General features: G+C 43.7%; 1 protein-coding gene across 1 annotated transcript in view; it reads right to left on the bottom strand.

Annotated features, from left to right (window-relative positions):
• Positions 1-9,852, bottom strand: part of ADCY2 (adenylate cyclase 2 (brain)) — a 420,021-nt gene extending 410,169 nt beyond the window's left edge. The window contains exon 1 of the mRNA XM_011940963.1: positions 9,661-9,852. Within this exon, the coding sequence (XP_011796353.1) occupies positions 9,661-9,711 (51 nt within the window). The 5' untranslated portion in view covers positions 9,712-9,852. The remainder of the gene's footprint in view (positions 1-9,660) is intronic.
• Between the last annotated feature and the right edge of the window lie 3,197 nt (positions 9,853-13,049).

Raw genomic sequence — 13,049 nt, 5'->3', positions numbered from 1 at the left:
TTGTGCACTGGGAAAAGAGCAAAATGTCCCAAAGACCATACAGTCTTTATTTATTTATTTTTATTTGTACAAAGTTATGGGGTACAAGAGTAATCTTGTTGCATGCATAAATTGCATAGTGGTGAATCAGGGTTTTAGGGTATCCATCATCCAAATAATTTGCATCGGACTCATCAACACACATTGGCTGTAGAGGTGGAGGTGGAAGGAGAATCACAGAGCCTGTGTGCAGGACAGAGGACAGTTTAGTCACGATGCCAATTTTCAGTACCTGGAGCCCATGCTCCTCTTAAGAAAAGCACTACAGGGAAAATGAGAAGCAGAGAGAATTTTCCAGAAAGACCAACAGAATTGTCCATTCAAGCAAGATCAGGTCTGGGAAGGCCCAAGTGAGGGTTAGGGTAAATCCTCAGCTCGAGGCACAGCCAGTGTATTAGTCTGTTCTCACGCCGCTAATAAAGACATACCCGAGACTGGGTAATTTATAAAGAAAAAAGACTCACAGTTCCACATGGCTGGAAAGGCCTCACAATCATGGTGGAAGGTAAATGAGGAGCAAAGTCATGTTTTACATGGTGGCAGGCAAGAGAGCGTGTGCAGGGGACTTCCCCTTTATAAAACCATCAGATCTCATGCGACTTATTCACTATCACCAGAACAACATAGCAAAGATCCACCATGATTCAATTACCTCCCACCAGGTCCCTCCCAAGACACATGGGGACTATGGGAGCTACAATTCAAAAAGAGATTTGGGTAGGGAAAGAGCCAAACCGTATCAGTCCGTTTGGTTTCTCAACAGTCTGGCTGGGAACTCACAGTAGGGATAACTCAGAAATGCCTCCTCTGCTGCAGAGAGCCAGAAACATGAAGGTCTCCCAATAAACACACTGCAGGCTGAGCCCAGATCAGCTGCACTTCCCTCAAATGCACAGGTGTCATCAGGATAGGCACGGTTATTAAACAACAAAAACATATCCGCATCCTTATTGTTAAATGGAAATAATTGTAACTACTTTTTAATTTTTCTCAGATGTGTGCTTCTTCGTAGTAAGTCCAAATGCCCCCGCTGAAAAATCACCCTGGCACACAGCAGCACACAGAGAAGAGTTTCTTGGGTGCACAGAGACAGGCTTTCTAGGTTGCATTTTTCTACTTTCATTCATATGCTACTCAGTTCTTCCAGTGGTAAATACAATCTTTGGTCGCATTCCAAGTGACTGCACTAAAGGAAAAGCAAAAGGATTCTGCACCATTTCAAAGGCTAAGAGAGGCCTTTATTTTCTTTCATTTTCACTCATTTTCAATTAAAAAAAGATGTTTGCACACTGATGTCCTATTTTTGTAAGAAAGGACACACATGCACATGCTGAATGTCTGACATCCTTTTGGGTAACAGGACAAAGAAAGTCTCTTCTTCCTAGAGAAAAATGTTAGCCTTTCGAGTTGGTGGTAATTTAACAGATTCGTAAAATAATTTCAGCGTGGTCTCCCTGCCAAGGCTGAAATGGGGTTGTCAGGAATAGAAGTTTCTATTGAACTCTATTCAATGAACCTTAGTACGAGAGAAATGCAGAAAGCTGGAGCCGGATGCAAATATGGGTCAGCTTTCCTATCCTTCCTGACCACTGTGATGGTTCTTTAACCCCATGAATGAGCAGAAGACATTCCAGGCAATCCAGCCTGCCTGAAAAAAACCATCTCAGAGGAGGGTCCTAAGTCAGTAATTATCAGCTGAGATGAAATGGATCCATGCTTGTCAGAAAAATCATTAAACAACAGGCTGGGCATGGTGGCTCACATCTGTAATCCCAACAATTTGGGAGGCTGAGGCAGGAAGAATTGCTTGTGGCCAAGAGTTCAAAACCAACCTGGGCAATATAGCAAGACCCCATCTCATCTTTTAAAAAAAGAAAGGAAAACAAAATCATTAAATAAAATGTCACCTAAAAGCTTAGGGTTTACAAAGTGAATCAAACTTTTTGTTTGTTTGTTAATGTAACAGGCAAGAAGGATTTAATCAATGTCATGAATGTAAGAATCAACAAGAAACACTTCCGTGACAGGAAGGGCAGAGATAAACCAACAATGCCTAGCATGCTGACATGCCTTGACAGCGCTCTGTTTATTTACACGGCAGTGTGATTGGACCCGTTATTTTCTCTTTACATTCATGAGTGTTGATTTGTTTCAACATGACATTCACACACAAGAACGTCTCTAATTCCTTAGAGACACTGGTTTGTATGACGGCAAAAACCCCAATTACTTTTGCACCAACCTGATAAAAGTCTCAAAACTTTCCTAGCCCATGTTTAATTTCAAGGTGGATTTGAAGTTTAAGGGAAAGCTGACATCAAGAGCAATTTCCAAATCTAAGAAGGACGAGTGAACCTCAGAGCAGCACTCCACAAGATGGAAATGCCTGTCCTACTACCAGAGAGTACCCACTTAGGGTGCTCTGTTAGGAGTTGAACTGTGTCCCCTGAAAAGATAGATTCAAGTCCTAAACACCAGTACTTGTGACTGTAACCTTATTTGGAAACAGGGTCTTTGCAGAAGTCATCCAGTTAAGATGAGGTCATTAGGGTGGTTGTAATCCAATACGAATGGTGTCCCTATGAAAAGAGAAGAGCCACAGAGGAGCTACCATGTGAAGACAGAGGCAGAGCTGGAGTGATGTGCCTACAAGCCAAGGAATGCCAGCGACACCAGAAGCTGGAAGAGGCAGGGGAGGATTCTCCTCTAGAGTCTTCCAAAAGAATACAGCCCTGCTGACACTGTGATTTCAGACTTCTGCAGACTTCTGACCTCCAGAACTGAGACAATAAATATCTTCTATTTTTTTCTAAGCCATGGAACACAACTTGGAAGAAGTTTGGTTACTGCAGCACTAGAAACGGATCCAATGTCTATCCATGGGACAAATGACTGCTCTTTTTGAAATCAGTGACAGGGCTCCAATAAACACATTCTGGAATCCTGAGCTTCTCTGTTCCTCCCAGTGGGACTGGTGGGCGCCACAGCAATTATGGGTAGAGATCTTTGCTGTGTTGTGTAATTGAGCTGGACAGAGAGGGAGAGATACACCCAGTCACTTATTTCTTAAAAATAAAATTATCCCACTTACTAGATGCACCAGGACAGAGAAAACATACTCCTCTGCTACTTCAGAGTTCAACATGTTCACGTATTTTTAAACCATTCAGAAAAATGAAACACAATTGCAGCATCACCCTCACAGCCATCCGAACAGCTCTATCAGTGGGGAACGGGAAGCACAAAGGAAAGTCATTTCACGAGGCAGTCAGGCAAGAGGCAGGCCAAAAAACTTCTGTGTCAAATGCAAATGCTGCCCTGAACTCCTGGAGCCGGAAACTCTGCACAGACTTCACACAGAGGTTATACTGTTTTAAAAGTTTTCATCAGGGAGGCAACTATGTGGAACGGCATCAGCTGGGATGAGTGCCGGTAGCACAGAGCAGAGGGAACCTTCGGGATGGGGGTGGTTTGTGCCGAACTAAAATAACAATGTTGGGAAAACCCCACCCCTTACAGTCAAAACCTGTGACGGCAAATCTCTTGAAGGTTTGGGGTCTTTTTCCCTTGATTTTCCTTTTTTTCCCAGTTACTCCTCCCAAACCAGGTTGTTGACTCCCCCCCAGGGTCCCCACCCTTGTTCCTGCCTATACTTTCTCAGGGTCACACACTGAAAAATCACTCCTTTTTCCTGATCAAAACTGCCAACGTCACTCTTCAGTCATGCTCTGGCAACTTCATACAATTCCGCTCACTGAGGGCTTAAGAGCTGGTTATTTAAAAGGCATTACAGAGAGGCCATGTTGGGTGATACGCAGGCTTCTCAGGCTTGGCACTGCTGAGTCTCAGGGCTGAATAATTCTTTTTTTTTTTTTTTTTTGAGACGGAGTCTCACTCTGTCGCCCGGGCTGGAGTGCAGTGGCCGGATCTCAGCTCACTGCAAGCTCCACCTACCGGGTTCACGCCATTCTCCTGCCTCAGCCTCCCGAGTAGCTGGGACTACAGGCGCCCGTCACCTCGCCCGGCTAGTTTTTTGTATTTTTTAGTAGAGACGGGGTTTCACCGTGTTGGCCAGGATGGTCTTGATCTCCTGACCTCGTGATCCGCCCGTCTCGGCCTCCCAAAGTGCTGGGATTACAGGCTTGAGCCACCGTGCCCGGCCTAGGGCTGAATAATTCTTTGTCCTGTGCGTTGTATGGTTATTAGCAGCATCCCCAGCTTCTGCCCGTGAAATGACAGTAGCACCCACTCATAACCGTCCAAGCTGTGACAAATGGAAGACGTTTTCCTGACACAATCACACATCCCCTGGAGGTGCAATCGCTTTCCTTTGAGAAGCACAGGTCTCCTGGCTGAGAGCCAGCCTCAGGAGGCAGACCCCTTGGGCTCAAATTTCTTAGTACTCCAGCCTTCCTCCTGTGCCTTGGTCTCTGCACTTAGAAAGCTGAGGTAGGGTGGTGCCCCGCTCATAAACGAATGAATGAAGTCATGTAAGGGAAGCCCTCAGAACAGGGCCTAGCACTAGGTCCGGACCATGCACATGCTAGCTGTCTGTGCTTCGTGCTCTGCACTAGCGATGTTGCTGACTATGAACTGCACTCAAGTCACTGTACAGTTTAGAGTTAACCTTATAAGAGGTCTGGCCTTGCCCTCAAATGCTGGAAGGTGATCTAGGCCCTTGGAATGTCCTGCCTGAGAAAAGTGTGTTTACATATCTGGGGGCTTAGACCCCAGGACAGTCTGAATGTGATTTATGATGGGAACTTAGAGCCCTGTGATGTCAGTGCTGCCTCCAGAGGGGCTAGGAAATAAAAGTGTCAGCCTCACCTCCGGAAGGCTGGAGACTAACGGTCAGCTGTGCAGGCAGGACATGATTGAGACCCAGTGGAAACTCTAGACATCAAAGGCTCAGCTGAGCTTCGGCAACAGATAATTCTCTTTGGCCATTGTCACACATGGCTGCAGGACAACAGCACCATCCACGACTCCACAGAGAGGGGGATAACAGGGGCTCCACATCTGGTGGTTTTCCTGGGCTCTTCTCTTTGCCAAAGTGCCTCTGTATTCTCTCCATGTAGCAATCCCTAATCACAGCGATAAGAGCTGTCACAAGTTCCATGGGTTCTTCTAGAAAACTGTCCAATCTCTGGGTAATCCTGGAAATCCCCCAGCTTGCAATTAGTATCAGCAGTGAGAGTGGTCCTTTGTAGACTGTTCCCTCTGACTGTATAGCATGTTCATTCCCGCATCACTTTACAACTATGTTGTGAATTTAACCCTCTTCCAGTGGGAACCATTCTATTCTAAAGGATACTGAAAGCAGCCTGCTTTCTTAAGCACAGTCCTTTCCTAAGCAAAGTGAACCTGCCGCAACACTTCCTAATGGCTAATTAAGGGGTGTACATATGTGAAGTCTGTAGTAAAAGACACCAGGGCTGGGCGCAGTGGCTCATACCTGTAATCCCAGCACTTCAGGAGGCCAAGGCGGGCAGATCACGAGGTCAGGAGTTCAAGGCCAGCCTAACCAACATAGTGAAACCCACCTCCACCAAAAACACAAAAATTAGCCGGGTGTGGTGGCACGTGCCTGTAATCCCAGCTACTCAGGAGGCTGAGGCGGGAGAACTGCTTGAACCCAGGACACAGAGGTTGCAGTGAGTAGAGATGGCACCACTGCAATCCAGCCTGGGCGACAGAGTGAGACTCGGGCTCAAAAAAAAAAAAAAAAGAAAAGAAACCAGAAGGTAGACTTTTGCTTTTAATTTCATTTTAAATCCCCATTGCTATAGAATGGACAGGAGCAGCTGGAAGTGTTGGGCAGGACTTCAAGCTCTAGGAGGGACAGGACTCAATGTCTCTCCAAGGGGTGTGAGCCAGTCCACTGCATGAGGCACACACCCTGCCATTGCTCCTGGCTTAGGAATAGTGGCCAAAAATAGCTGCAGCCACTGAGCCTGGCTGTGGCCTTTCCGGAGCATCATGCCCTGGGTGAGAGGACTGAGCAGACACAGCTGTGCACCTCCCAGAACCGTCCCCACGTCATGGGTTGAGCTGGCCTCCCAACCTGCAAAATTAACGCGGAACACCCGGGCTGAGCCTCATATACACTCACGATCCAGGGCCCCAGTGGCATGAGAAAGACAACCACAGAATGGTTAGGGTTATATTAGGGGCAGAGGTGAATATATTCCAATTCAAGATGTACGTAAAAGCAAAAATGTCAAGGTACACAGGGACAGCTAAAACTGAGAAATTTGGCCAACAAATTCAACACCTGAGGGGAGTCAGTCTTGAGAAAATGACTATGAAACAAGCATGTTTATGATCCTTGGAGAGATCTTTAAAAGCAGGCAGATAGCGTCAAAAAAAAAAAAAAAAAAAAGACATGTTATAAAACAACAACAACAATAAAAACAGGTTAAAATACAAACAATAACAACAACAATCCTGAAGATGAAAATACAGACATCTGTCAATGAACATATCAAATGAGTAGCTACTGGCTGCCAATGGCTGGACAGCATTCTGCTAAGGGCAAGGATAGAACACTGGAGAGACAGTCACATCCCTGCCCAGAAGCTTATGTTCCAGCAGCAGACAATCAATAAACAAAGAGAGGGGTGTGTCCATAATTTAAGGTTCTATAAGTCACCTCAAGTGCCATGGAAACACTCAAGCCAGGTGAGCGATGTTGCCTTACGAAGTGACAGATGAGGGTCAGGAAAATCGTTCTAAGGACATGCAACTTGTGGACAAGAACACAGACAAAAGGACCTTATCCTGATTAATTGGTTCTATTAAAAATAGTAACAATGATAAAGCAAACATTATATTACTGGCATATTCCATGTTCCCATCAAGTTAAACATCTGATGCCACTTACATCCTGTTCTTCCACACTGCATTAGAAATCCAGGCTAAAATAAGTAGACAAAATACTACATCAGAATAAGGTAAATTGAGGATATGAAAGGTAGAAGGAAAATTCTAATTATCTGCAGATGACCACACTATCTACACAAATAAATTAAGAGTCTCAGATCAACTCACAGAACTCAGAAGAGCCCACTGACACTGTAAGGTCAACATAAAAACAACAGTATTCTCATATATCAACACTGACCAATTAGAAAAGGTAATTTAAAAAATTCTGTTTATAAAACAGCAAAAAGACTTTAGGTGCCTAAGATTGAGTCTACGGAAAATTATTATTGATTTTATGAAGAAAATAGAGCCTCTGAAGCACACAAAAAGTAATCAGAATTCTTTGAGAGACACGCCAAGCCATTCGGTGAAAAGACTAAACACAAAAAGAGCATATTTCTGGATGTTTTCTATACTACCCTTTTATTAATTCTTAGGCTTTAAATATCTTTCATAACAAAACTTTAGAAATTCAAGATAATTTAAATCCAGAACCCAAATGGACTTTTCATTCAACATGACAAACTGATTTGTAAGAAAAAGTGAGCTAAAAACATTCTGAACAAGGAAGAGGTACTTGGCCTTCCAGATAGTAAGTCTTCTTAGAAACCTGTAACATTAAAACGAGATGGCTTTGGTGCAAGGAGAGACCATCAGATTCAGGCAACAGACCAGCAGGATCTTAACTGTTCTCCTATTTACATTACCTGGGCACTAGTATGCATGCAACAGGATGTCTAGGCTGCTGGGGGAGAAAAGGTTTAAACGGTAATTTTAAAAATTACCTTTTATAATTGTTCAGTGTTGATGCACAAGAATACTATTGTTTTTATGTTGATCCTGCAGTCGTGGTGGGCTCTCTTATGAGTTCTGTGAGTTGATCTGTGACTCCCAGTTTATTTGTATAGATAGTATGGTCATCTGCAGATAATTAGAATTTTCTTTCTCCCTCTCATGTTTACCTCACTGTTACGTAGTATTTTGTCTAATTGTATTAGCCAGGATTTCTAATTGAGTGAGGAAGGACAGAGTGTAAGTGGCATCAGTAGCACAGAGGGTGAAGGAGACAGCGGGGAGTGTGAGGGAGAGGACGAAGCCAGGCAGAGCATGGGGGCCTGCGCCCAGCCCTCCAAGGGGCTCTAGTGGCAGACGGATGAAGGAGAGATGATGGCTCCCGCCAGGTCTTGTGTCCACTATGAGTGTCCTGTTAGAGCCAGGAAGACTAGCTTGAGTTCACTTAGTCCAGACTCCTCTCTTTGCACAAGAAATGGAGGCACAAAGAGAAGAATGGCTTGGCAGAGGTCACACGACTACTTACCAACAGAACCCACTGGCAAGCTCGTCTTTGGGCTCTTTCCAACTGAGGTACACCAACAGTATTCTGTCCCTTGACATGGCATTTGAGCCATTCTGTCCACACCCTCTGGAAACCCTCCCTGTTTCACCTCTACAGCAGTGTACCCTCACTGCCTCTCTTCTCCCCATCATGGCCCCTGTATTCCTTTCCAGATCCTGTTGCTGGCACACCCCTGGCCAAACCTGTGGCAGCCCTCTCAGCTACTCAGTCACCCTCTCCCTGGATGGCTTCAAAACTCCATGTCTTGGTTGACAAGCTCTAAGTTAGTAGCTCACATCTCAGCCCAGGCCTGTCCCCTAGACAACACGCCGTTTATCATGCTGTCAGATGAATACGCTGGGAGCAGCCACCCACATAGCAGCAGCACTATGGAAAAAGCCAAGAGTTAGACAACACTCTCCTCAGGATATGACCTGAGGCCCAGAGCCTCAACCGGTGCGAAATGAACGAACGTGGGTTTTTCGGCAGGTATCCGAAGCCACCCTTTCAATACCTTGTGACCATGTGGAGGGAAAATCAGTGTCACAGAATTAGGAAGGGTCTTTAAGTAGGAAAATTCTAGTAATTGAGAAGGAATTTAAAGACAACAACCAGTCCTGGAGGGTTGCAGGCACCTGGAGAAATAGGAAGCCTAGACAAGGCACCCCGGAAACAGAAGGACTGAAGTTGTCGAAACTGTGGTTCGAGATGTCAAACAAGGCTACGGACAGAACTGACGTTCAGCTATCCCAAACAAGTGACAGTATGAGGCCCCGGCCAGCTCCTTGGTTGTGACACGATGGGTTTGCTAAAATGGGGACAGAGTGACTTTGACCATGAGTCAAAGACAGCTGTTTCAAAAGCCTTCGTTCTCTGTGCCTGGCTTATTTCACTTCCAGTTAGGAGGAATAAGATATAGTGATCTATCGGAATAACATATAGTGATAACATGCTGACCATAGTTAATAATAATGTATTGTATATTTCAAAATTGCTTAAAGAGTAGATTTTAAAGCTTCTCACCAAAAAAAAAATCTAAGTGACATGTTGCATATAATTAGTTTCATTTAATCTTATAGTAAACATATATGTATCCAATTATACACACACATATATATGCACCTATACATCTATACATATACACACACATACAGATATAAATACGTATACATTGTACCCCATAATACATACAATTATAATTTGTCAATTAAAAATAAATTTTGGAAATATAAATTTAAAAATTAGACTCCATTCTCAGTTATAGAACTCCTCTTTATAGTTTAAGGCCAAGTTGTTTACAGAACTAAGTATGTCACAAATCAAAACATAAAAGAAGTACAAAAGATATTTTCACACCTTACCTGGTCCCAGGGAGAGACGGTACCTCCAAAACACATGAACAGGTATGCCATGGCAACAAGGCATATCCATATCACCAACGAGAAGAGGCGCAGCAGCTTCTTAAACACAGACTCTATGCAGACCAGGATAAATATCGCAAAGAAAATCGCCAGGGCGGTCGGAACTGTTATTAGAAACGCCACATGGTCTTCAACTTCCTGAGGAGAGAAAAAAATACATGGAAAAGTTATCATTTAGAGACACTGTGATACCAGTGATTTATATTGTTAAAATGTTATCAACACTTGTCAACGTCAGAATATACTGGGTTTAAGAAATTGTTTTGAAAGTAGAACAGTTTGAACATTTAAAATTCAACTTTCATAATAAATAAACATGTTTTTCTAAATAGATAATCCAATGTTGGATATTTAAAATAGGAAAAACAATATCTCATCAAAGTTACATCTTCCCTGATCAACGCACAACCGGATTGTATTCAGAAGTGCATGTAAGAACACACTAACACACTAATGCCAGGAGAAAGTAAGACAACCGACTTCCCTCCCTAAATCAAAGGAGGAGAAATACCCTGGCCTTAGAAAACTAGCTTCCAAATGGATTTTACACGTTTTATCTTAAAAACTTTTTTTTAATTATCTCAGTCTTTAAAGTGATGAGCTTTTATTTTAATGCATGGCAATTAATGTTTTGGCAGGATCATAATCTAGTAGAAAAGGGTCAGAAAGTGCTGAATGTGGAAAGTGAGGGAGCAAGAAATGCATAGAGGAGGGCGCCATGTTTGTGATGGCTCTCTCAAGAGAGGTGGAGAAAAAATAACAAACATGGCAAAAAGAAACAAACAAGCAAAAAGAAAACGGGCATTTATTATTCACTTCTTACTAACGCATTTATTTACATTTATTTTGGCACACAGTTTTTTTTTTTCTATTTATCTCTTCCTTACCACATGACAAAGACCCACTATTTCCACTCTACACAAGTTCAGCTCCACATACAAACATTATGTTTCATTTGATTACACAAGCCTGGGCTTAGGCTGTAGCTTCTGCAAAACACTACGCTGGAAGGTTGGTATGGACAGCGTTTACCATGGATCAGAAAACAGTGTAAGGTCTTTAATCCTCACCCAAACATGTTTAGCTACGGAAATATCCATAGACACTTCTATTTAAAAAAAACAAAAAAAACAAAAAAAAAACACAAGGCTGAGACCATATCTGGGACTTACAAAGGGACTGTTCATCTGATGATCTCTATTCTTTACAGGTGGGCACAAGGTTCATTCCACCCATTGGCAGCTCTAACTTCACACTGGAAATGGCTCCATGCAAATACCAGACAATGAAGCACAGGGAGATAGGGAAACAGAGCAGACCAGCCAAAAATCCACACAGAGTCCTGGTTCCCAAGGAGGGGAAAAGCCAGCATCCAAGCCCCCTTAACTGACGTCGTTTCCCTTTCTCTCCCACAATTACGTGTGATAAATGATGCCTGGGAAAGAGGCAAGAGCAACAACAAGAATAGTAAATGCTAGTAAGTGCTATTTGTGCTAAGCAGGCTTATATATATTAACCTCTTTAATCTTTACAACAACCATCCTGGTGGGGGCAGGCAGGGTGGAGGGCACTAGTGTTAGTTCCATTCTACAGTTGAGGAAACTGAGGCATGGAGAAGGGCTGCCATGCATTGTCCAGCTGGTGGGTGAGATAGGCCTCCAGCCTGGGGATCACCTATGGGTCTGTGGTCCTGCAGTAGACAGCGAGCTCAACCGAATGGGGCCGGTTGTTGCTGTGGCCAAAAGAACGTGTGTTTCCAGAATTGGCAGAAAACAAGTAGATCAAATGAGATGTTCTTATTCTCTCCCTCCACTGCTATTTTTATCTATGATTAAGTGCCTAAGTTACTACTCTTACCCTCAGACACAGCTTACAATTACTGCAAAAGGGTATTAGGTGTCTGCCAGGCTGCGAGCACTCCCCAGCACTCAGACACCACGAACAAATGGACACGTGAGACATGACAGCGTGTCATCTGAGGACATCAAATCTGAGATTACGATCACTACACACATGGAGCCATGAAAACTGATTTAATTTAAACCTCCCCAAATGAACCTCACTGAGCTGTGGACAGAAAACTAACCAGTAAATAATCAGGAAATCTATTTCCTAGTATGACTTTTTTTTTTTCCAGTCATTTCATTACCCCAGCAGGGGCGAAACAATCATTGACTTTACTGGCTCTTAGTTCTCCAGAAAGACTGAAAAACAGTGCAAAAAGATGCATGACTGTAAAGTGAAAATTAGTAAAGCAGGCAACAAGAAGACGGTGATATAGCCCTTCCAGGAAGCAGAGGAGAAACGGAATGACCTGTAAGAGCTTTCCCATGCTTCTCTTTTAAAGGTTCTCTCTGTCAATAAGACAGAGACCCAATGTCTTATTTTTCTGGGTAAAGTATGTAAGACTTGATTTTGATTTTGGTTCTAAATTGTAAACTCTCTATTTTTTTCTCTCTCTTTTTTAAAAATCAGATCCCTGAGATGTGATTTGCCGGGGCTGCAGTCGACTTCTCCACCATTAGTCACAATGAGCACAGTGTCTGGGTCCTACAGCCCTCTTAGAGTCCTGCAAAAATGTTTAAATCTCTTTCAAAATGAGAGCGGCCAAAAAAGCACAAACGCTTAGGGTCAAAGATTACATACATCTTTATGACAATGCAGTTGCCAACTATAAAGAGGACTTCGACCCCTGAAGTCCTAATCCAGGTCATGATCCTCGGTGGCTGGTGGTGTGCCTGCCCTCACCAGGTGGGTGACCTTAGCAGGCGGGTTCTGCACAGCAGAGGAGAAGCGTCAGCCTCAGACCATACACCCCCACCTCCAAGCGTGAGCCAGAGGCTCAGACGGCCAACGGCTTGAGACAGTCAGCTGCTTCCTGTGAGGCCTGTGACCCTAACCTTTGCAAAACCTGGGCCCACTGAAAAACAGAGACTTTTCAAGGAAGAGAACAGCCAGCAGTTTATTCTGTATCTGCTTTTTGAATGCTAACTCTGAAGTTTGAAGAACCTTGCATGAGGATGTCATGGGAAGAACAGAAGAGTCTTCACTAGAGGATGTACGAGCTCATAGGCCACAGTGTTCCCTGGCCTCGCTGCCTGCATCATGCATTTTTCTGAAGGCTAAGTCCATGGAATTAAGAGACACCCTCAGACCTAGGATGACAGCTCCCCCTCTCTCCTGTCCATCTCCCAGCAGATGGAGAAAGGAAGGAAGTCAGCAAGGTACACCCCAAGGCCGTGTTCTTCTGATTGAGTTGTTTGCAAACATTAGAATACAAAACAGACTACTTTAAAATAAGCAAACTAAAACATTAAAACCATCATCAA

Source organism: Colobus angolensis, unplaced genomic scaffold, assembly GCF_000951035.1.
Source record: "Colobus angolensis palliatus isolate OR3802 unplaced genomic scaffold, Cang.pa_1.0 Scaffold196, whole genome shotgun sequence".
NCBI classification, from domain to species: Eukaryota; Metazoa; Chordata; class Mammalia; order Primates; family Cercopithecidae; genus Colobus; species Colobus angolensis.
Note: the sequence above shows the minus strand (reverse complement) of the source record. Positions and strands in the feature narration are given on the sequence as shown.